The 24,709-nt window shown below is 34.8% G+C and overlaps 1 protein-coding gene across 3 annotated transcripts in view; it reads right to left on the bottom strand.

The window, feature by feature from the left end:
* The window catches only part of A1cf (APOBEC1 complementation factor), a 64,801-nt gene extending 40,712 nt beyond the window's left edge, over positions 1-24,089 (bottom strand). For 2 of the 3 annotated variants that reach the window (XM_070021101.1, XM_070021103.1), the window contains exons 1-2: positions 23,994-24,089; positions 7,192-7,335 (exon numbers count right to left, since the gene is read on the bottom strand). In XM_070021101.1, coding sequence (XP_069877202.1) covers positions 7,192-7,290 — 99 coding nt within the window. In that variant the 5' untranslated portion in view covers positions 7,291-7,335; positions 23,994-24,089. The remainder of the gene's footprint in view (positions 1-7,191; positions 7,336-23,993) is intronic. The other variant, XM_070021104.1, reaches the window with a different exon arrangement.
* Between the last annotated feature and the right edge of the window lie 620 nt (positions 24,090-24,709).

The following is a 24,709-nucleotide window of genomic DNA, read 5'->3' as shown; positions in this document are numbered from 1 at the left end:
CTGAGAGCTATGTTACTGTGTTACTGTGTTATACACCCACTGAAATCCCTTTTCATCTTATTTGTTTCTTCTCTCTCCCTGCCTCTAGGATTGTTTTTGTCATTGACCTTTAACAGTTGATAGACCTATTGTGTCTGCTCTAGAACTGTACATCTCAGCTTTAGTATCAAGTTTTCTGAAGAAGGTCACCTGAACCTGTTATACAACCTGGTTTTTGATATTCACAGCACCTATTTCCTTTGCTTACTTTATTTCTTCACTTATTTTCTGTCTTCCCTATGAGAAATATCTTTGTAGAAGCAGAAACCATGTTTCTCTTTGTGGAATCCATAGGTAGAATGAATGAGGGTTGAGATCTTGTGTTATCATTGAGTTATATTTTGAGCTTCCTCTGGAGAAACTCAAACATTTCTCTGTGATAGGGTGTTTTGTTTAAGATCTATTGGTTGGTTTTTAATGCAGAGTAGTGGATGGGATGAATATTTAGATCAGCAAATGTTTTCTGTAAATAGTCAGATAATTGATATTTTTGGATTTGTTTTAAAGCAACCATTAAGAAAGAGTCAAGACCATTTGTAGCCTTCACCACTAGGAAAATAGCTTTGGCCACATTTGGCCCATGGATCATAGTTTGTTTACATGGGCTTTTAAATGTGTAATTTTGAAGCTTATTTCCTACCTGCAAAATAAAAATATGACACTATCGACAGAAAGCAAATATCAAATGTATAAAGGATTAGAAAGAATAGCTGAATGAACCTGTATGGAAATAATGAAAAATTTCCATAAAATTTTCCCAGAATTTTTTTTACTCTTAATGTGCAGTAATTATACTTTAAATCAGATATAAATCCAGTCCTGAAAATTAAATCATTTTTCTTTTATCACAAAAGTATCCATATTTATTAGAGAAACTTTAGAAAGTAAAGAGGAGCATCAAACAAGAAAAATCATGCCCAATGACAGATTGTATATTTTTTATTTTCCACTTTTAAAAATTGCATGTTAATAATTTAAAATATTTTAAACAAATATAAGTAGCATTCAGAATTTTAGTTAGCTATTGGGATGTAGACACTCATAACCAAGAAAAGAATTTGAGGAAGTAGTTTTATGTGGTTATATAACTTCAAAATATAAAGATGATTTTGTTTTAATGTGAAGCCATCACATTTTATTAAACAGTTAAGGGATATTTAATCTTAAAAATATAAATTACCCTTGATAAACATCCCAATATGTAAATATTTTTCTCATTTCAGGCATAAAATGCAGGAAATTATAGGTCCTTATCCAAAAATACCCTCATCTTTTTTGGTATTGTTTGCTGTATTCCTCATTTGAGCCTGCCTTATGTAATCATTTTAATCTTTGACACATTCATTTTAGCTCATGTATTTTATATGTACTTTATGTCAGGAAATGTTTTATAGATCTGCAATATCAAGGTATACCATTGATTCATTGTTTTCAATAATAGAAAGAAAACAAACAGAAAAAAAACTTGTATTTTTTCCCAGGGCAAACATTGGTTTAAGAAAGTGATTAGACTATTAGAGCTCATAATCATGGATTGTGCTATGATGACTTGAAGAAACAACAGGTAATCAATAGGATAATTGTACAAACTAATAATATAATTTAAACTATTTAAAATATATGATAAGCATTGTCATCCTGAGTCTACTCTACTCTTGAGTCTACATCTTTATTAGGTGTATATTTAACATTAGTTATAGTACAATTCAAATTAGTATAACGACCCACATTGGGTGGGAAGCTTTCTGAATGTGTTCATCTAAAGAATGTGCTTCCTTATTCTAAGGAGAAATTTCCAGGTGGAGGAACCAGCCTATTTCCTAGTGTATATTCACTCTCGAGAAAAGGATAATTAGAATGTGAGAGTTGTTTTTTTCTTTTCTTTTTCTTTAACTATCAAATAAATGCACACTAGCTTTAGAAAATCTGAAAAATACCATTAGGAATTTTAAAAAAAGAACAAAACCCTCACAAAAATAATTCCATTTTTCAGACTCAAAGACTGTTTGCATGATAACACTGTAGCTCATTTCCTAAATATTTCTCTATGGCATTGTACATATACCAAGGTTTGTAAGGTTGGCTCTGGGAAGGTGGAACAGACTCCTCCCTCCTCTTGGTTAAGTCTCCACACAGTACCTGCATCACCTAGGTAAGTGGCACACTTGGAGGCAGTGACCTTTTCCCCGCCCCCCCCACCCCAGTTCACATCCACATTGGGCGTGGCCACACCTTCTCCCGCCCCTAGCCTTGGTAAATCGCTGCCAGCCTCTGGTTTAGCCTCTTTATTGCTGCTGCATGGGCTTCCAACTTGACTAGAGGAAGCCTACAAATAAACCTTTCCCTTGCCTGAATACCATGCTGCTCTCTTTCTCGGCTCCCAATTTAGTTTACCTAACAAAGTTCAGTTGTCAACTTAATAATTTTTTTATCAGTGGTATTTATTGAATGCCTACTGTATGCAAGGTAGGGTCTGTGTTACACTGATATCCTTTGATGAAAAAAATTTAGTCATCAATTACTAAAATATTCCATTTATAAAGACCCCAAACTTATGTTTAAACTTTCACAAGTATGACAAGTATGTGTTATTGTAGTAGTTGCTATGTAAAAAACTAACTCATGTTATTAAGTAACTTGCAAAATGCTATTTTTGGTAGTTGTATTTGCCCTGCTAGTGATAAGAGAGCACAAATTCATTACCCTGTGTTTCAAATTCTTGTTTAGCAAGAATCCAACATTTAATATCAGAGACTTCAAAGACATAGCAAAATAAATCCTTTGGAATGTAAGTAGCAAATTCCAAAATTCTAAACCCTCAGCCTAGGGGTTTACTCATTTGTAGATTGAGATGCTCTTCATCTTCACTTTTGTATAGAGTGAGGTTTTTAAAACTGTAAAGCAGATGCTGATGCTGCCTTCTTTCAATTTTGATAACCACCTTCATCTTTCTTATAATTCAGAGAAAGAGGATAGAAGAATTGAGACTAAAGAATTATTTTTTCTTAAATTCAAGAATTTGAAGTTGTGTCTTGACACATGCCTAAGTTTATTCTTTCACTATGAGTAATCTAGATTCCAAGTACAAAGAATCACAAAATCATGGCTGATAGAGTGGGGTAAGGAACTTGCTCATCTTTCGGGAAATTAAGGACCAAAGTAGTTAAAGCACCTGTTCAAGATCATACAACTTGTATGTGGTGAGGAACAGGCTAGATTGTAGCTCTTCTAATTGGAAATCATGGACAATTTACCACATTTTCCAATACAAATTAGAAGGGATTTTTTAACTCACTCAAAATTATTTCATCATGTATATATTTACATTTTTATTAGAGATTTTAGTTTCAAATACCAGCTTTCGAAATTTTAAGTTTCTATGTTATTAGAGAAATTGTGATCCAAAAGTAATTCTTCTAGTAAATATTAACATGACTCGTTACAAAATTTGGACTCAAATATTAAGACATTTTTGGCACACCTTGATATACTAATCTCTAAAATTACAATCTTAAAGGTTACAATATAACAGCTTTTAGTTTTCTCAAGCTGGCCAGAAATTTGGGCCAAAAAAAATGGAATCATGGCTTATAAATCCTCTATGTTATATAAACTTTTGACATAGTTTTTCTCATTAGGTATTGTAAATGATCCTAGAAGCTATCTCATTGTGTGTTAGTAAGGATTAAAAGAAGTAATATACACAGAACAGATAGGACAAGAATGCCCAATAAATGTTTACTATTATTTTGTTGGTTTTATGATTACTATTAACTTGTGAGCTAAATCCTAATTATTAACATTTTTGAGTTTATAGAATATATAGATGAAAGTAGCATACAAATTGGCTATATAGTTTAGGAGTATTTTATATGAAACCATTTTAAATTATAGTATCTATTTTTTCTCTTATGAAAATATTCTTAAATCATAGCTATGCAATTTTTTACTGGGGTAAAATTTTTTTTTTTTTTTTTTTTGGGTCCGGTCATGGGGCCTGAACTCTGGGCCTGGGCGCTGTCCCTCAGTTCTTCAGCTCAAGGCTAGCGCTCTACCACTTGAGCCACAGCGCCACTTCCAGCTTTTTTCTTTTTGCTTATGTGGTGCTGAGGAATCGAACCCACGGCCTCAGGCATGCAAGGCAAGCGCTCTACCACTGAGCCACCTTCCCAGCCCCATTGGGGTAAAATTTTTAATGAATCTTTATTATTGACTCTTTTTAAAAAATAAATTTGCAAACTTTCTTATAATGTGAAAATGAGGAGTCACAATTTCCTGTCCTGCAGAATTTTTTAAATGATCGCTGTTAGTAACTGAATATGATTTTATTTTAAGAGGATTTTAAGAGGGAGTTTGGGCCTCTGGTTTATGCACTGAGATAAATTATCTCAGTGATATACATAGGGTCCTTGCCCACAGGAGGATGAAGAGATAGAAGAAAGCCCTTTTTGTATTTTTACTTCCCTTATATCCTAGCAGCTTAGCAAAGCTTAGTGAAACACGTGAAAAGAGTCTTTAGAATTTACACAAAGATGTTTGGAGGGAGGAATTGGGAAGTGCCTTTTATTTTATGTAAAGCAGGGGAAGAATGGTAAGAAAGAACAACACATAGAAAATGTGCTCCCAGCCTTTAAACTGGGGAATGGTCCTGAGTTATCTAAAGGTGAGTGGTGAAGTGGCCTTGGAACTCCACCTTTGGTATGGCTGTCATATGTTAATCCTTAAAAATGCTGTTCTATTATTCTGGAAGCTAGGAGGTTGCTTTGTGCTATCTATACCTGTAGATTTATTTACTAAGATAAGCAATATATGTCTGTCTCCCGGAAACTAAGGTTGGACTACATAGAGGAACCAAATGTTATCTTTCATCCTCTCCAAAATCCACTGCCTAGTGCCTAAAGGAGCTCAGAAGAAAGAAGTTGAGTCAGAGAAAAGTGCAGCCAGGTCTTCAGTAGAAGTCTAAAAATTCTATAAACTATACCACATGCTTTCAATACTTATCAGGTCCAGAGAGCCAATGCTAGAATTAGTGAAGAAAAAACTTTCCTTCTCTTTGGCAAAGGAAAAAGAAACAAACTTTTTTGACTTTTTCTCCTTTGCTCTTAGTTCTCTTTTGTTTAGTTTGAGATGGGGGTCTATCTATGCAGTACAAGCTGGCTTGGAATTTAAGATTGATCTGCTACAATATTGGAATTACAGGCTCAAACCTCTATGTCCACTCCCTTTTCTGCTTTTATTTTTCTCTCTCTCCCTCTCTCTCTCTGTTTCATAACCAAGTCAGAAACTGTAGCTAGCAAGCTGGAGCAGAAACATATGTCAAGATTATCAAAATCACTCTCCACTCTGATGTGCATGGGGAAGGGAAATGGTGATTTAAAAAAAATAATTGTACTAGAATTAATTAATGTTTCAGTAAAAAAACACTTTTAATATTGGAAAGTCATGAAACTTGCCCTGAATTTTATTTTGGGGGAAAAAGGAAGAGCCAGCATTAGAATAAAGAAAAATTTTTAACATTTCAAGATTATTTCTCTTAAATTCTATTTGTTGAACATAATGATTTAGAAAACACCTCTAGTTCACTTCATAATTTCCTTGTTTTTAAACTTAGGTTTGTGATGGCTAGGTAATCGAAAGTTTGCTCTAGATAGGTTTGTCCATACTTAGTCTCTATGACTGGAAAATAAGAGACGTGAAGCACCTTAGATATATGAAGAGTGGTATATGGCTTTTAAAAGCTTTGAAATGCTTTCTCCTACCACTGCCCTTGCAACTGGTATATTTCAGATGTCAGGAAGATAAAAATAAAAAAAGATCTTATTTAAAAACACGTTTTATTTTATAAAATATTATAGAAGCATTGATTGCCAAAGGAAAGGAAACTCGCTCTTTGCATTTAACTATACCAGACCTTAAAAATAAAGTTAAATATACTTATTTTGTAGATTACATATTCTATAGAATTTTCTCTAATGTTTAGAAAATACTCCTTTAAGCAGAGTGAAAAGCTACCCAAAACTTTTAAATTATTTACTTGTGGCATATGGATTTTAGAGAAGAAAACATTAAATGATTACTAATGATTATAAAATACTTTAACATTCATTAAATATTGAAATAAATACATTAGTGTCTCCTTTGATTTAAATAAAACTTGAAAAAGTTAAACATGAAATAATAGGGTTTTTAAAACCTTAAGAAAGTGTAAAGTAGCACTCCTCATTGTGATGAATATAAATAATGTTGAGCATTGGATTATGCATAACAAAGCATATTATGGTTAATAAAATTAGTTGGAAATGGAATGTAGTATGCTTAGCAATCTGACAAATATAATGAAAGGATCCTGCTACATATTTTACTACTAATCACATGGCACTTTTATTCATAGTGGCACCTAAATTTGTTTAAGGTAGAAAGGCACCGTTGAAGGATTAAGATAAATTCTCTTACTAGAAAAAGAGCAATATTATTTGTTCTAATAGGATAACTTATATGTATCTAACACTACTTTGCTATTTGATGCAGCATATATTCTTTAAAGGAGCTACAGATAATTCCTAAGAACAAATATCTATGAATAGTTTGACCAGTCTTGTTTTCTTTTCCAAATGTTCTACTATGGACAAAAGTTAAGGTTATATATTTTAGACTGGATTAGTATCTACTTCAAGCAAACAAACAAATAATGAGATTGGCAAGGTTCTTTCTCCTACCCCGCATTCTCATCTAGAAGTATTCCTATATTTGTAATGACCTCTTTAGAAACCAAAGTTCCTTCCTGAGGAGTTTGTTCTCTGCCAATGCTTGAAACATGATTTCTTCATCTCCAAGAACTGAAAATCCCACCTGCCTTTTCGTATTTTAAGACACTCTTTGGCAATGGTGACAATCTCTCAGGCTTTAGGTACTGATTCTGTTTTCAAATGACATGTTTATGTTTGACTAGATAACCCATCATAGGATCAACACCATCAAGACTACCTTCAAAACTGAAAAGAGACAATCTTTTTCTTTTCTTTTCTGTAAAGAGAAATCTATCTGATGAGTTGCCTAACCGACTCTGCATGTTTTACCTCTGAGAATGCTACGACTCCCACTGTGCTGTGAGTTCAGTGACGAATCTTAGCAGACTACACATGAAGTTCCTACCTGGACCAAGCTATATCCTGTGCGCTGGACCAGTGCGCGGAGGGCCGCTTCCTTCTGGGTGCCGCTCAATCCATCCCCGGATTTGTGATTTGATTCCATTGAGAGTGATTATCAGCAAAAAATCAGGTTAATTAGGGTTGCTCACTGAAACCAAATTTAAGATAAATTAAGTAAATTACTGTTGCCAAGTGCAACCCCGTCCTGTTCATAAAGGCCATCTTTACGGAGGGAAACATTCTCTGTAAACGAGCCCACTCATTAAGATTCAAGCAACTAACAGCCACAATACAATGCAACCATAAGAATAAGACCAAACAAGTAAAACCAACCCCCCCCCCAAAAATCCCAACAAGTTGTTAGAAAATGTTGAATTTAGTTGAAATTTGGAAGTTAGCAACAAACAGTACTCATAATCCATTTAGACTGCTGATCTTGTGTAAATTGGTTCATGACAATTTAAAAAATTGGAAGGATGGTCCCTACAGATACAGGAAGAAAGGCATGATTATTAAACCAATAAGATAGGGCATCAAAAATTTGAAAGATTGGGCTTCATTTTTCTGTTCTATGTTACCTAAAATGTTTATCTTCCCACTTTCTCTATTCCAGAGAAAAATGTCTAGCACAGTGTGTGCAAATAACAGGTGATACAAATGTAAGATAGATTTGAACAAAACCAGGGTTATTGATTATTTTATGAGGGTTTTAGAAAAGTTTAATGAGCCTGGATTATGTACCACTCAATGAAGCATGTGAACCCTTTGTACAATCTAAGAAAGGATGAAAAATTTCACAGGTCCATATTGTGTACAAAGATATAAATACAGAAGTATAACATTTTGTTAGATTTTTCTGTTGGAACATAAACATGATTTGAACCTCATTGCAAATGTGGTGGTTGCTCAAATTTACAGGTTCTCGGGACAAGGATAATAGTTATTCTGAAGACTCTAGGCTGTGGTAGGATGATACCTGGAGTGCCTCTCTATGCTGGCATGAATGTTATTGGGCTGGGTTAGAATAGGAGCTGCTCAGGACAGAGGGAATGGCTTTACCAGTGGAGTGGACCAAATACAAGCCTATTGGTATTTGATCATGGTTCCTCTTGAAAGTTTTCTAATAAATGCATTAGATATTTCTTTATATTACTTTTATTATCATTTAAAGAATAAGAACGATAAGTAATAATGTAGGAAAATGGGTAAAGAAAAATCAAATGAAAGAAAAAATGTGAATGATAATTTCATAAAAATGCAGTTCAAGGTATTTTATTGCTAAAAATACTATTATTTAAGTGATAGAATAGTGATATATAATACTTAAAGGAATGTCAATGCTATCATGATAATTATGATTATTAATATTGCACTATTAATAATAGTTAATAATAGATATTCCAGTTTTGAAGTGATTGAAGAATAATCCTCCATCATATTTGTTAACTGTTATTCAGAACATAATATTTTCACCCAAAGGAATAATGTAAGATGCCAGAAGGGAGAACATCTGTCAGCTGATACAGGGATAGATTAGGTCATCCTCTGCATACAATGTGGCTATTTTACCTCTGACTTTTCTGATAATTCTTGCTTATTCTTTGATCACATATGACTTCACTTTGAAGTTATTTAAAAAAATTAGGTTGAAGTCTTTGAAACTAGGACAAAAAATAAGATTTAGAATTTGCTGTAAGTAACCTTTTACAGACTGAGGTTACTCAGTGGTGAAGCTCTTCACTACAGGAATGAGGCCTTCTGTCCCATCCCCAGCACAACAAAACAATGCAATAAAAACAATGCAAAACATAAAGCAGACTCTTGATCTTCAATTTTTACTTCTCAAAAGTCATACACTCTCCCAATATTGACCTAATCTAGTGGGTGAATTTGAATTCCAGATAAATATTTTTAAAAGCAAGTTGAACTTTTGTTCAAAAGCTTAGTCAATTTTGAAATGGAGATTTTGTAATATATTGCCTAATTTAGTACATTATTAATTCTTTAGATCTCGGACTAGAACACTTTGAAAAAAAATAATTTCCAATGTATTGATTAAGGCAATAGAATCAAAACCATGCACTCATAAATGTTGATTACTTCTTTATTTTTTATTTTTTATTTTTATTTTTTTTTTGGGGGGGGTCTGGTCGTGGGGCCTGAACTCTGGGGCCTGGACGCTGTCCCTCAACTCTTCAGCTCAAGGCTAGCACTCTACCACTTGAGCCACAGCGCCACTTCCGGCTTTTTTCTTTTTTGATTATGTGGTGCTGAGGAATTGAACCTAGGGCCTCATGCATGCAAGGCAAGTGCTCTACCACTGAGCCACCTTCTCAGCCCCTGTTGATTACTTCTTAACTGAAATAGTAGTATATACTATTTTTCCAAGATCTTTCAAGACATTGAAAATATAGCAGAAAACCAAGTGGGTGAGATGGTTTGGAAGTCAAGTAAAGAAAGGGTTAAACAACCAGTGCATGCTGCTGCTAGGTTGAATAATGCTTACCTAGGAACACAGACAAGGGAATTAGAATTAATGGAACTAAAATTTTGTTCCTCACTGGATTCTCTAGAGAAGTTCTTTAAACTGTCTTGTTTTACCATCCTCAACTGAAGCATGATTCACCTTTTTTTATATTGTGAAAATACTGAACAGAGGGGTTACAATTACATGGGCAAGATAATGAGTACATTTCTTATCAAGCATTGTTGCCTCCTCCTTTGTTTTCCCTTCCCATCCCTTCCCATCCCTTCCTATCTCCCCCCTCCCCCTGCCAAAGTTGTAAAGTTCATTTTTCGACATAACGACTTGTACATCTCATTGTTGCAATGGGTCTACCTGTATCCCTATTTAAATGATTTGTTTTTTCCCTTCCCCTCCACAAATTATACCAACAACAAATACAGTGAAAGCAGGGGTTATACCATGGGAGAGGGACATACAAAGCAACAAAATACTCATAAATACGTTAGAAACAATTGCATGAAAGAAAAAAACATTTGAATACTTATCTTGGGGTTCATTTGGTATATATACACAATGGAATTCTATGCCTCCATCAGAAAGAATGACATTGCCCCATTTGTTAGGAAATGGAAAGACTTGGAAAATTTTATATTAAGTGAAGTAAGCCAGGGCCACAGAAATATAGGTCCCATGGTTTCCCTTATTTGCAATAACTAGTATATGTCTAAGACAAGCAGAAAAGGTCAGATAAGTTGATGTTAGTTGAAATGAACCCCAAGATAAGCATGATTCACTTTCATTTAAGGACTGGATCCTAGGTATATGTCCTGACACTCACAGAGCATGCTCCTTTGTAACTCCTAGCTTATTGCTTGGGGTGTCTTTCCTTCCCATGTCTCTTGATTTGCCCATTTTGGCCTTACCATTCCTTCCTGGTTTTATTGAAATGTTTGTTCTGTGGTATTTTCTTTGACAATGTCCATGGATATCAATGAGGGCTGCCTGTACAAATCCAGTACATGACCATATTGTTGCTACACACAGCACTGTAATTATTTGCTTCTGTCTTTTTTATTCGTGTCCATTTGCTAAGTATGGAGACTATCTTTACTCATGGTTGTTTGTCCAAAAAGTTTAACTTGTGATTCTCATGCTAACTTAATAGATTCGTGTGGAATAACTGAAAAACATTGACCAACAATTTGAAGGAATTGAATTGATTTGCTCTCAATGAAAAGTAAAAATGACCTGAACCAAATACCATATTTCAATGACTTCCTGAGAGCTCTATTCTAGAAGAAACTATCATTATGTGACAAATTGATTTTTATTGTTTCTCTGCATTTATTTATGCCTACCTCATAGAGGGATAAGGAAACGAATCTCATGTTCGAAAAAGAGTTTTCAACATGTTTGAAAAAGAGTTGATATTTTGAAATACTTCTTTGTTTTCTAAAAATAAAATCATCCTTTTTTTTCTTCTATATGCCTTTCTTATTTTATATTTGCAAATGTTAGTGCCCATTTAATGAAGAAAGAATTAGAGGTCAGGGGAGGATAGAATTCATTCTATCTCCCTTGCTTGGCTGCACTGCTCAATAGAGTTCATCCAGAGTTCACAGATGGACAAGGTCAGAACAAGGGTTCATGACCCTATGGCCTCCAGTACCAGTGGGATCTGGTTCAGAGAGGTGGCATGGATACAGCAATAAGAAGGAAGATAGAAGAGAGGAGAAGAGATGAAAAGGAAAAAAGCCTATGTTTTTCAAAATTGTACTGAATCTGATGAATGTTATCTGCTCTTCTGCAATTGCAGCTCTATTCTGGATAGAATAAAATGAATTTATTTTGTACACAAAAAATTGTTCCCACATGGAGAACCAAGTTGGGAAAGCAAACCAGAAGGGCTTTGCACTGAGAATTGTGATTTGGATTTGCTGGAAGTTGTGGGAATGTTGGAGGGTTTTGTGGTCCAGGTATAATACATATGGATAACTGGAAAACTCAAAGTGATGTATTAAACTTTATTTTTTAAGGTCTACCAAAATGATAAACAGGGAAAAACATCAGTAAGACAAGAAAAGCACATTTAGAGAGTCTAGAAAAATAGCTTGGAGAGGATAAAATAAAAATTGAATATGGAGAAAACCTTTTTCAATGAAAAGCAGTGGAGAGGTGTTCTTTTGTAATTGAGTAGGAGCCTCTGGACCTGAGGTGGTAACATCTCACATTGTAATGTTTTTATTTGGTATTGAATACAATTGATCTCAGATTTATTTTGGAAATATGTTAGAGAATTAGCCTTTATTTGGGCTTTTATTATGAGGCAAAGAAAAATTAACACAGAACATCCATCTATAAATTCCTACAGTAGCTATAAAAATGTCACACAGTCTCAATATGTGACATCTTATTTTCCAGAAGTAAAAACCATCAGAAAAATAACCAGAATCCTCTCTATTGTCATTAAAGCATTAATAACAAGTTATTAAGGAATATGTAAGAAATTTTGCATTAGTTTTGGCTATGTCAATTTTAGACTAGACAAGTCTTATGATTTTAACTTTTCTGAGACTTGTTCTATTTTTTTAAGCATATAAACATTGATACTTAACTTGTGTATTGGGGTTATATATATTTAAGATTAAATGAAACTTTTGTTGTTAAAAAATAACAAACACTTCTAAGGTTATCAGTAGAACAATCCATCCTTTTATTGGCAAATAGCATCTGTCAGTAAACATGTAACACACTTTATCCTCAATATTGAAACAGTGCAATTATTCAGTCTCATTAGGAACTAATAAATCAACCATGTAAGACTATTACAACAAATAAAAGAATGCTGCAAAGGCAAGTATAAATATTTTCTAAGAGAAAAGTCAAACAAAATGTGAGAGGAAACATTAAGGAAATAGAATCTTCCACTGAAGTTTGAGAAATGTCAAAAACTTATGTGGATAAAATGGTAAAATTCTACTGAAAGACCAAAAGAGCATGTTATTTCATTATTATAAAAATGTCTATTTTTCCTATAAATCTATAAATCTAGCATGTTTCTCACTAAAATCCCAATAATATTTTTTGACATTTGAAAATTTGTTTTTGTCAATATCTGACAGTATAATATGCAGTAAAGTATTGATATCATACAGTGTATAAGCAAAGTGTAAACAAAATTAACAAGAAATCAAATGTGGAAATAGACAATTAGGTGAATGGAATGGAATAAAATCCTTGGACCCTAGTTGTGTTTATATTGGAATCTGCAAATAGCAGTGTCATAAACAATTTGAGAAAGAGACACAGTTGACATATCACCTAATAACCCATGCTCCAATTCTAAGTGTAAGGGATAATCTTTAAACAATGTTGTATAACCACTAGAAGAAAGCATAACAGAACAATTCACTCATTTCAGGAGAAGGTCTTCCAAACTAATGTGTAAAGAGTCATAATAAAGTCTAACTGGCTTATCTACATAAAAAATTACACCTTCTATATTGTCAAAATAACATTAAAAAGAAGCCAGAGACATGTAATATATAAAGATTACTTTAAAATCAGCAATAACAAATGAAAATAGCTCATAAACTTATGGCTTAATTATGGTCATCTTGAACAATCAGGAAAATACAAACTAAAACAAAACCTGAGATACTGTTTTATTTTTAACCTGTTATATTGCGAAAGTTTTAAAATAAGAATAATAAAATAGCAAACATTTACCAAGCACATATTGCATGATATGTTTCAAAACCTTAAAATATGATCCATTTTATCTTCATAAAGGTAGAGTTGGGATAGGTGAGAGGAGAACAATGGAAGGGGTAATAGACCAAGAAGCATTGTACTCACAAACTGACATGATGAACTGAAACCTCTCTGTACAACTGTGTACTCATAAAAAAATTACTCAGTAAAGTAGGCATTATTATTCTTTTAGCACAGGTAATAAACCAAGATGGAGAAATGTGGGTTAATGTGGCCAAGATCACATAGGTAGGAAGCGACAGACAGATGATCTGAATCTTCGGGTCCTGACTTTACTGTTCTAGAGTTTACTTTTTTCCTTAAGAAAAAGTAGACAGGAGATGGAGATACGATAATAGCTACCTGCTTCCCTTAACATGTAGTTGTGACAAACCCAAGGGACCATAATGAAACTCATGATGGTGGTAAGCTATGGGTCTGCATTCTCTTTTGTGGGACCACAAGCTTCATCTGCAGCACTTTGTGACTTAGCGTCTGTCCTGAAATGAAAATGAGCTATTATAATAGCTCTTGGTTCACTTGGACCCTGATCTGACCCCGTTTAGATATAGTCCAAAATGGCACATGTTCATTACCAGCTCTCTGTTATGTGCTGATTCGTATCGCACCCAAACAGTAATCCTTGCAGAGTGTTTTCCAAATGATGCTTGATCACTAGACACAGGATCTAACCCAGCTTTCATATTTACTTTTAATCTTATCTTGGAATAGAAGTATTGGCTCCTACTTTCCATTGATCTTTGGTTTTCTAGGTTATAGTTGGAAAGCAGTCGGTTCAAGATGAAACATCTTATGAAGTATTGCCAGAGTGGGTCACCAAAACAACAGGTGCTTCTCACAGCCCCATAACACAGGTACTTTGGGAGGTGAGTGGTTCACCTCCACCTTCCAGTGTTCATATAATTCCTTTTTCCTCCCATGCCTCTTACTCTCTTGCATTTTTATTCTTTCTCTGGCTTCCTTGGAGTTACAGAAGTTTTTGTCACCTCTACTTTTTTTTTTTTTTTTTTTTTTGTCGTTCATGGGGCTTGAACTCTGGGCCTGGGCGCTGTCCCTCAGCTCTTCAGCTCAAGGCGAGCGCTCTACCATTTGAGCTACAGCACCACTTCCGGTTTTCTGGTGGTTTCTTGGAGATAGGAATCTCACGGTCTTTCCTGCCCGGGCTGGCTTTGAACCGCGATCCTCAGATCTCACCCTCCTGAGTAGCTAGGATTACAGGTGTGAGCCACCAGCGCCCGGCTTGTCACCTCTACTTTTAAGAGGAGACTCTAAGTATTCTTAAGAACAGTAGTGATGAAAACTTTCTAAAAAGAAACAATTATTTTTGCAGAGGTGTATTGGGCCAATGATGCTTTGACAATTATTTGTTACTAGTTAAAATCCATCTAGCATTTTATTTGGGATCATTCTAAGTCCTAACTCTAGGAAAATAAAATAGTAAAACCTAAGATACTGGGGAATTTTCGTTGGAGTAAAATTATGTACAGAGAAAAGAATTAACTGATATTAGGAGAAAAATAACATTGGAGCTCCTGAGAGTTTGCCAGTGAAAAAAATAACCATATATAATAAAATTATACATATATACTTTTATGATTAAAATTATAATTTGCACGCATTTTTATATACATATATATGTATATATATACATATATATACATACATACATATATATATATATATATATATACACCTGTATGTACACAGGTGTATATACAACTGGAATAAATCAGGACATTAAAATATACAGGGGGAAGAGATAGGTTTTTTCCCTTTATTTTTATTTTGTATTTACATTTTTTAGTGAGTCAGAATTAAGACTCAGAGACAAACTTATTTAAAAAATTTCCCAAAGTCTTAGGAAAGTTAAACACACTTATCGGTCCAACAGATTATCATCCTTGCAAAATGACCCTGACATCTAGAAATCTTTTTTCACTTAAGATTAAAGTAATTTTAGACATAGAAATCTATTTTCATTTAAAATAAGCTTTAAATACTATGACTTGTGGCCCAATAGTAACACATCTGTGTTTTAGCATATTCTTGTTAAAACGGCATTACAGAGACACATTTTTATCTGCTTTAAAAGATACTTCACCATTTACTTGCTTTAAAAATGCCCTTTAGATTCAATGAGAATCCTTTTAAATCCCTGAGATTTAGCTTGGAGTGCTAACTTACAAAGACACGAGGAAGCATTAACCTATGTATATCTCTACAAAACAAGACTTTGAAATTTAACTGCCAGTGTTCTTAAATTTTAGGAAGCAACATTCACTCCATTTAGTCTTATCTGCCTCTATTTCTGTGATACTCTCAAAAATTTCACAGAATCTGTGCCTATAGTTTGAGCGAATTTCTGAACTGTGATTTCAATAATTTGCTTAAGGCCCCATTTTTATCCTATAATCAACACATTCTTTCCATTGGCATTAAATAATCACTGGATGTTGGCCTTAGCAAAGCCAGTTTCCTCAGTTCTAAAGATAAAGGCATACTACACTCATGTTTTCACCATAGCATCTAGAGAAATCCTGACCTTGAAACAGTATGGATGAGGGGTACCACTCAACTAATTCTGACCATATATGTTAGCATAATGCCAGCTTCCTCAAGGAAAAAGTCAAGATCCTGATCTCACAGGGAAGGTATACCAAATATCAATTAGGACAGTAGGATCTGCCATGTGGACAAGTGTCCTCAAAAAAAAAAAAAAGTTGTTGAATGGTATGGAGTAGAGATGGCCTCAAGATTCAATGATTACTAATGAACATATTAATGTGTGCTCCAATTCCTTGATTTTAGAACAAAGGTTTCAAGAATGGAACTCAGCATAGAGCAACACATGCTGTTCTAAAATATAGGCAGTAGAGTCTGACATTTTTATCCAGCCACTTCTGTTAAATGGATACTGACCACGATGGCTCCCACGGCAGTCCTGCTGGTCCACAGTCCCCTCACCTCCCACGTTTAGGTTTTTTTTTTTCTTTATGAATCTGTTCTTCCAAAGTCCCTTTGCCTCTGCCTCAGAGACTGATGTGAGACAGATCTATTTACTTTGTGCTTACATTTTTTATTATGCTACTTCTTCTACTACAGTCACTTTTAACTTTTTTTTGGGGGGGGAGTTCGGTTGTGGGGCCTGAACTCTGGGCCTGGGCGCTGTCCCTCAGCTCTTCAGCTCAAGACTAGCGCTCTACACTTGAGCCACAGAACCACTTCCGACTTTTTTCTTTTTGCTTATGTGGTGCTGAGGAATCAAACCCAGGGCCTCAGGCATGCAAGGCAAGCGCTCTACCACTGAGCCACCTTCCCAGCCCCACTACAGTCATTTTTATCAGTTGTTTTGAGGGCTAACTAAGTATTTTTTGGGGGGGGGTCCGGTCGTGGGGCCTCAACTCTGGGCCTGGGTGTTGTCCCTCAACTCTTCAGCTCAAGGCAAGCGCTCTACCACTGAGCCACCTTCCCAGCCCGGGCTAAGTATTTTTTGTGGTAACTCTGAAAATAACCAAGTTGGAGAGATTTTCACTTTGGAGTGAGGATTCTTCTTGTTTATTCTGCTTTCCTTGATAATGGCCCAGGTTCCATCAAATTGTTCTATATCAACCAAATCAGGTGGGTCTGTCAGTGACAGAAATCATTTCTACTTTGGAAAAACTGCAACAGCCAGGGAGATAGAGCCTCAATATTTCCTTAGAAGCCAGTGATGAGGATGAAGTTAATTTGTCATCTACTTTAATTCAGTCTCAAACCCACTGTCTACATTTCCTCTTCTTATCCTACCCCCATTTACTTCTACTGAAGCAGTGTCTTGTTCACACAGAGATGTGATGAGAATTATGGCTATAATAACTCAGTATTGTTCTAAACACTTTGCATATAATAATTTCTAATCTACTTAATGCTGGCTTTAACAGCTGAGGATTTAAGTACTAAGAAATTCTTTGTTCAGTGTCACATGCTAGTAAGTGATAGGAGTAGGAGTTAAGCCTAGAAATTCTGAGTCTCAAATCTATTACTTTAACTTAGAATTGGTTTCTTTCTGTCATTCCAACACTCCGTACCACTGGGCTGTAAGTACTGTAATTCTGAGTTATTGACTTATTTTAATGGAAAATGTTTGACTGTATGGCTTGCTTCTTAAGGGAAAATTTCTGGACACTGTATAATGTTTTCTCTTAGAATAAAATATCACTTAAATTAATATCCTTTAAAATATTAAGGGACCACATGACATTTCCTGGGTGATAGCAGTTCAAGTCAATGCACCCATATTAAGTATCTGTTACAATAAAGAACCAACATGGAGGGATTAATGTTTGTAAATGTGATGCCTGATTGATTTTAATAACAAATCAAAACATTTAATGAGTAAACTCTTCTAAAAAAAACAGACAAATATTACTTTCAAGTCCCTGGCATCCCCTTCTGTTTACTCTAGGCTGGCATTTAGCAGGTCTTCTCTTTCTCACCATTCAAACTTACTTTTCCTATGCATATACTTTTCCCACAATACTTGGCTAGATTTGTTAATCTGATAGGAGATTTTAGACTGCCATATCTTCATAGCTTACACAGTGAATCCTAATAAATTTGATTTATAACAAGCAAATCTCATTACACCTATCCTGGATGAATTAATATTTGAGCTGGTACATCTGGTATTTGGTAGTATCTGTGTTTCCATTTAAACTTCTAAATTAGGTAGCATAATATGGGATACCCTTAGTGACATGGACTTAGCGGCCCAGTTTTTCTTCTTTTGGGAGATGGGTACATCCTGTAGATGAGAGGTGCTATATTCTTTTTCAACACTAAGCATTTGAGTTCATGGCAGCCAAATCTGTCAGGACAATTACTTTGTTTTTAGTGATGCTCCATGGTTCTCCTGTTTCTAAATTTATGGTGCATGTATTTCTTTTTTTTTTTAATTTTTTGGGGTCCGGTTGTGGGGCCTGAACTCTGGGTCTGGGCACTGTCCCTCAGCTCTTCAGCTCAAAGCTAGCGCTCTACCACTTGAACCACAGCGCGACTTCCGGCTTTTTTTCTTTTTGCTTATGTGGTGCTGAGGAATTGAACCCAGGGCCTCAGGCATGCAAGGCAAGCGCTCTACCACTGAGCCCCCTGGTGCATGTATTTCTAATGGGAGTTGATCCTAGCAATCTCCCAGCTCACAAAATTGGTCTCCCTTAACCTGAGTCTCTGGTAGTGTTTTATCTGAGTCTACTTAGAGAAAGAATGAGGGGACTAAAGGAAAAAAGAATTCCTCTTCATTGTGGAAGCCTTATTCATCGTTCTCCTAGAATTTGCTTACAGAATTGGTTGAATTAAAAATTTGTAGGTTGGGAGGTGGTAGGACAGTAAGGGCCTATGTGAGGGTTGGAGTTTTGCATCTGGATTCCTATCCAAATCAAATATATCTTCTGTCTTTGGGAGATTCACTTAGCTTTCCTCTATCAAAAGATCTCATATAGCCAGGCATTGGTGGCTTATACCTGTAAATGTATGTACTCAGGAGGCTGAGATCTGAGGATCAGGATTTTGAAGCCAGCGTAGGCAGGAAAATATGAGACTCTTTTCTCCAATTAACTACCAAAAATTTGGAGGTGGCACTGTGGCTCAAAGTAGTAGAGTGCTAGTCTTGAGCACAAAAGCTCAGACAGTGCCCAAGACCTCAGTTCAAATCCTAGGACAATGATTTTAAAAAAAAGGAAGGAGGGAAGAAAGATCTTCTATAATTTCCTTCTAGTTCCAATGTGCGTGACAGGTAGCAGAAGTTATATGAAAATGAAAGGGACAGTGGATTAGAAAGAAATATCCTAGGAAACAAAAAAGAGGCAACAATGCTTGATAAGAAATGTACTCGTTATCTTGCCCATGTAATTGTAACCCCTCTGTATGGTATTCTCACAATCAAAAAGAAAGAAAGAAAGAAAAAAAGAAAAAGAGAAAAAAAAGACATATCCTAGGATAGACATCCATATGTGCCAGCCCAATTTAACCTCCTTGGTAGCAGATTTTTTATTTCAGACTTCTAGTGCAGACAATCAGAGGGACTGCTGCTTAAGTAAATCTAGTAAGCCTATTTACTTCATTCTGAAGATCCTAATGACTAAATAAGCACTTTACAGAAACCCAATGAAATAGATAAATAGAAGAATATGAAAGGTACTAGAAATGAAAGCCCACTGCATTTGTACATGTTTTTCCAGTCCCCTGTCAGTCCGCTAGGAATTTTATTATCCTCTTGTCCTTTTTCTTTCACTGTGTTCTATTGGTATCTTGACTGGTTCAACTTCTTCTTGAAGTTTTTTTTTTTTTTTAACCAGGACTTGCATGTCCCAGACTGGTTTGTCTCTTTCTCCATGTGTACCATAATATTCATTATTCATCTACCATCTTAATGGATTAATAAATGCACTAATATGAGATAGAGTGAAGGTCCACTACCTCACCAGTACTTAAAATATAGACAGAATAAGCAAGAGTAATTTTTGGTTAACCAACTTTGTACCACTGGAATGACAAATCATGATTCAATCATTGTGAAGAAACTACTTGTATGACAGTAAACATGAAGAAAGTTGACATCAACCCATGCAAAACTCTTCTGTATAAAATGTTTGTAAACTAGAATATCTCTGGCAATAAGTGCTACAGTACTTATTTAAATCTAGTGCTTTTTAAATCAATTGGGCATCCCAAAGCAATGATAATTTTCTAACTGCTGGAGGAAGGGAAGACATTACTGCCTAATTGGAAGTGGAATTTTTACAGAATTACAAATTCAATTTACTCCCTTAGACATTCTGTCTGGCTGAATTGTTATGTACAAATTCTCTTTAGACATATTATTTACTGGCACAGAATATGGCACACAGAGGAAGTTATGTACCTGTTAATCCTCTTCTCTTGATATTATCAGAGGAAAAGTCTTGTTGGAAAATGTATTCCATGGGAATATTAATACATGTAACACGCCACCTAGAAGTCTGTATGCTAATAGCTGGCATATTTTAATACAATAAAATTAGAGAGTGATCAAGACATCAGAATAATTTAGTAAAGATGATTATTTCTACCAATGGAAATACATTTAACCCTCTGAATCTGTGGATTCCCCATTCACAGATTGAAAATATCTGAAAAAATATTGTGTTTGCACAAAACACATAGAGGCTTTTATCTTGGATGATTTCTAAATGATGCAGTATAACAACTATTTCGTAGTCTTTACATTGTATTAGGTATTATAAAAAGAGGCTGAAGATTACTTAACTATAGAGGAGTATATGCATCTGTTATATCATTTTTATTAGGGTCTTGAGCATCTGAAGGTTTTGGTACCCACATGGGGCTCTGGAATTAATCCCCAGCAGTTACCAAGGGATGGCTGTATTTTAAAGTTTGATTTGCATCACACAAAAATATTCCACATAAAATTGTACTTGTGAAATGAAAATTTGTAGTGTTTAAGGCCAGTAACCTAATTGGAGTAGTTTTGATAGGACTTTGTCACTACAAACTACCTTTCCTCGTCCAATTGGCAATAAATATTTATTAACAATAACTGCCTGAAATTGCTGTGTCAGGTCAGGGAGCAGATGGGATTTGAATGTCTAATACAAGCTGTCAATGCTGCACTGACTGAGGATCCTTTTCCAGCCCTTTTCCTAGGAGAATTTGGACTGTTAGAAGTGCACTTTAGAGGAGCCTGGTTACTGTTTCCATGAATAAGATAAAATGGTGTTTATCCTCTGTAGATCAATGCTGTCTTGTTTGAACTTATTGAGTCATTTAGAGACACATGTGGCAATGAACACCCTTGTGCAATAGTACCCAAAGTACTACCTTGCTTTCTAGGTGATGACAGTATTTTAAAAGACAGTTACTAAAACAGTTATTTTTTTCCTCCAAATATCAACTGGATGTTTGATAAAATGAGTATACACTGAACAAGAGTGACCTGTGGGTTTAAATAAAAGGGGCATTGGGCATTTTACTAAGAGTTTTGAGAAGTATTCTCACAAGTATGCCTTGTGTTTTATTAAAATAAATTTTATTGAGATTAGGTGATTATATAAATCTCACATATCTCACAGTATTGTGGAATAGTGATACTTAGTAAGTCACAAACACATTTTATCCTTCACAAGGAAAATTGTTATTATCATGGTCTATAAAGTTTATGAATTCTATGAGCTTTTACAATACAACTATTTCTTCCACATCAGTTGATATTTTACATTTCTTTCATTTTGCTTAGTGTAAGCTGTTCCCTCTTTCCCTCTCAATCTGCCTTGTATTTTAATGTTTAAAAAAAGAATTATAGCTTGTCTCTCAATAAATGGAAGTGAATCTGTGATTAATCAAAATTTCCTTATTTATGTAGTTTCTTATTTTAATGACTTGTTTTGACAAAGAGATGTTAATGAGTAAGTATGGACAGTTTTAGAGGTTCTTGGAGGCTGTGACAAATAGGGGAAGAGGAAGGAAAAAGAATTGCAATCTAGCTCTGTCTGGAGACAAGTCCACTGTTCTTTTTCTAATTAATTTTAAAAGCCTCTAAACCTGGTACAGTCTTATTTTCTGAAAGATAATGAGAGCATATGATTCCTTGGTGTGTTTGACTGTAATGATTTCAAAAGCAATGAATTCAGTTGATCCTGGTTATGAGTATTGGACTTGGGCTATAAAAGTGATTTATTCTTTCTTAATCTGTATTTTAAGGAACATCAAGTTAGAGAGCTACTGATGGATTTTTTTTTCCTGGAAAATATTCTGTTGTAAAGTTAAGCTTAAGAAAGGCAGTGTACTCTCTTGCATGAATGAACATATTTACACACATTGTAAATTGTACTTGTTAGCTGTAGTCAGACCACCTGATTTTTGAACCTGGCTCTCCTCTTGCTCATTGGGTTTTGCTGAGTCTCTTAGTTAACTTGCTGATACCTAAATTTTGTCCTAAGAATATCTTCAAATTATATTGTTACTTTTAACAACAACATGAGATAAACATTTGGAGGCTACTTAGAAATGCACTTGATAGCATAGTGCCATAATATGTATTAATTTTATTATGCAAAATAGATGTATAGTAAGATGACCTTCTTTAAATGATTTCATCCCTCTTTCTCTGCCTACATGTCCAGGTAGTAGACAATTTTGTTGTTGTTGTTGTTGTGGCACATTTGTTACACAGTGCAGGAAATGTTGATATTTAAAATATCACAAGATGAACTTGGTACTAGCTCAGTTGGAAATAAACTAGTATTCAGTATATTTAGAGATTATGTCATGTTATTAGGTTTGCTGATAGCAACTTATTTTTCTTTGCACTATTTTCTCTCTTCTCTTATTCATGATAAAAACTGGAACAACAAAATGCACACATCTTCTAAAATTGCTCTTGTCAATGGTGTTCCAGTGCAGTTCCCAGACCCTGTATGTCATTGGTCTACTGCTCTGTCTTTAGCTGGGGATAATATCACTGCTTTATCAAGTGGTTTAAATTTTATTTACAGATTTATTCACTAACGTACATGTTCCCTAGAAAGCATGCTTTGGACTAGAACAATATTTTTTTTACAATGATCTTAATTTATAACAAGAGAGGAGTTTACCACTGACAATATTGTGTTCTTCATCTTCTTAGAGATATACAATACAATCTGAGAAGTGCTATTGTAAAGAAACATGTGTAACTTGTAGCCTGTTCTTTGAAACTTCCTAATCACAAAAACAAAATGTTTCAATTGGGGAGTTTGACAGTTCTGATAGGAATAGGATATTTTTGTTAAGAATTGATTTATTTCCTTAGATAGAACCATCATATCCTGACATGAATTTTTTTTTTGGGGGTGAACAAATTGATAATGTGAAACACATCTGCATTATAGTTGCTCAAACAGTAGAACCAATCTAATAATTAGCCATGCCAAGGTTCAAATTTAACACATTTAAAGCCAGTCACTTTTGCATAACTATTTCTCTTCCTAGAATGAACAGCAAATAGCATAAGAATTCTTTTTTGATTAAAAGACTAATAGCAGAGGAAATATCAAGGATACAGTATAAATTATTTTTCTGATGGTGGTAGTGTGGAGATAATTGAATATAAGAAGTCTAATGTATGATAGTAATTATGACCATACAGGGAACTCAAAATCTGCCAGAACGTTAATCCTAGTACTCTTGCTATTTACATTTCTGTTTCCTGGGCTTTAGGATGAGAACAGGCAGTCAAATACAACTCTCTCACCAGGGCTAAATAAACTTTTAAACACAATCATCCCACTTTTGAACCCACAAAAATGAATCTATATATTTTTAAGCTCTAGATATATGAAACCCAGAAGCAAAGCATGGCAGCCTTCTCATTTTGAGATAACTTGATTAGTCTGATACATTTTTTGGTTTCTATTTGTCTCATTAGTGTAGAATCAAACCAGACAATTCCCTGGGTTAGTCTCAGCAATAGAAGAGAGTTCAAGCTCTAATTTGTCTCAGAAACCACAGTCCTATGGAGTTGAAAAGAAAACATGAAATTTCATGGACCATACCTGAGTAATTTCAGAGATCCCCACCCGGAAAAAGGTTCCTTGATTATGGCGAATTCAACGTGTCACTCTGGTTATGTTCTAATCATCATATCAAACTCCAAAGGTTCAGTGGCTTTAGGTTTGGTTTACAATTCCTGGGAGTTAAACTTTAACTCACCCTGGCAGCCCTTTGACCAGATAATTGGATCACTACAGCCTAAACAGAATCTATGAAACTGCTCTCCTTGTTTTTGTTTACATAATTAAATGTCCCCTGTATTGAAAACCATAGGAGGGAAAACTATTTTGAATTTATTTTACTGAGATATATCTAAAAAATAACATTTGCTACTATTTGAGTAATTAAGCTTGCTCTCTACTTCCTTCCTTGCTTCCTTCCTTGCTTCCTTCCTTGCTTCCTTCCTTCCTTCCTTCCTTCCTTCCTTCCTTCCTTCCCTCCTTCCTTCCTTCCTCTTTCTCTCTTTCTCCCTTTCTCCCTTTCTCCCTTTCTCCCTTTCTCCCTTTCTCCCTTTCTCCCTTTCTCTCTTTCTCTCTTTCTTTCTTTCTTTCTTCCTATACCAACATGATTTTAAGGTTAGGGTAGTTTAGGAGAATATTTCTTTATTTTATAATTTTTCTGTCACTGTATTACATGGAGTAACGTGTTGAATTTTAGATCAAGTATCTAGATAAATGGCTTGCAAACATAAAGTACACAAAACAGGTACATAATCAAG

The sequence above is a fragment of the Dipodomys merriami genome, unplaced genomic scaffold (assembly GCF_024711535.1).
Source record: "Dipodomys merriami isolate MVZ:Mamm:240054 unplaced genomic scaffold, mDipMer1.0.p SCAF_14, whole genome shotgun sequence".
In the NCBI taxonomy this organism is placed as follows: Eukaryota; Metazoa; Chordata; class Mammalia; order Rodentia; family Heteromyidae; genus Dipodomys; species Dipodomys merriami.
This window is presented reverse-complemented; position numbering and strand designations above follow the sequence as displayed.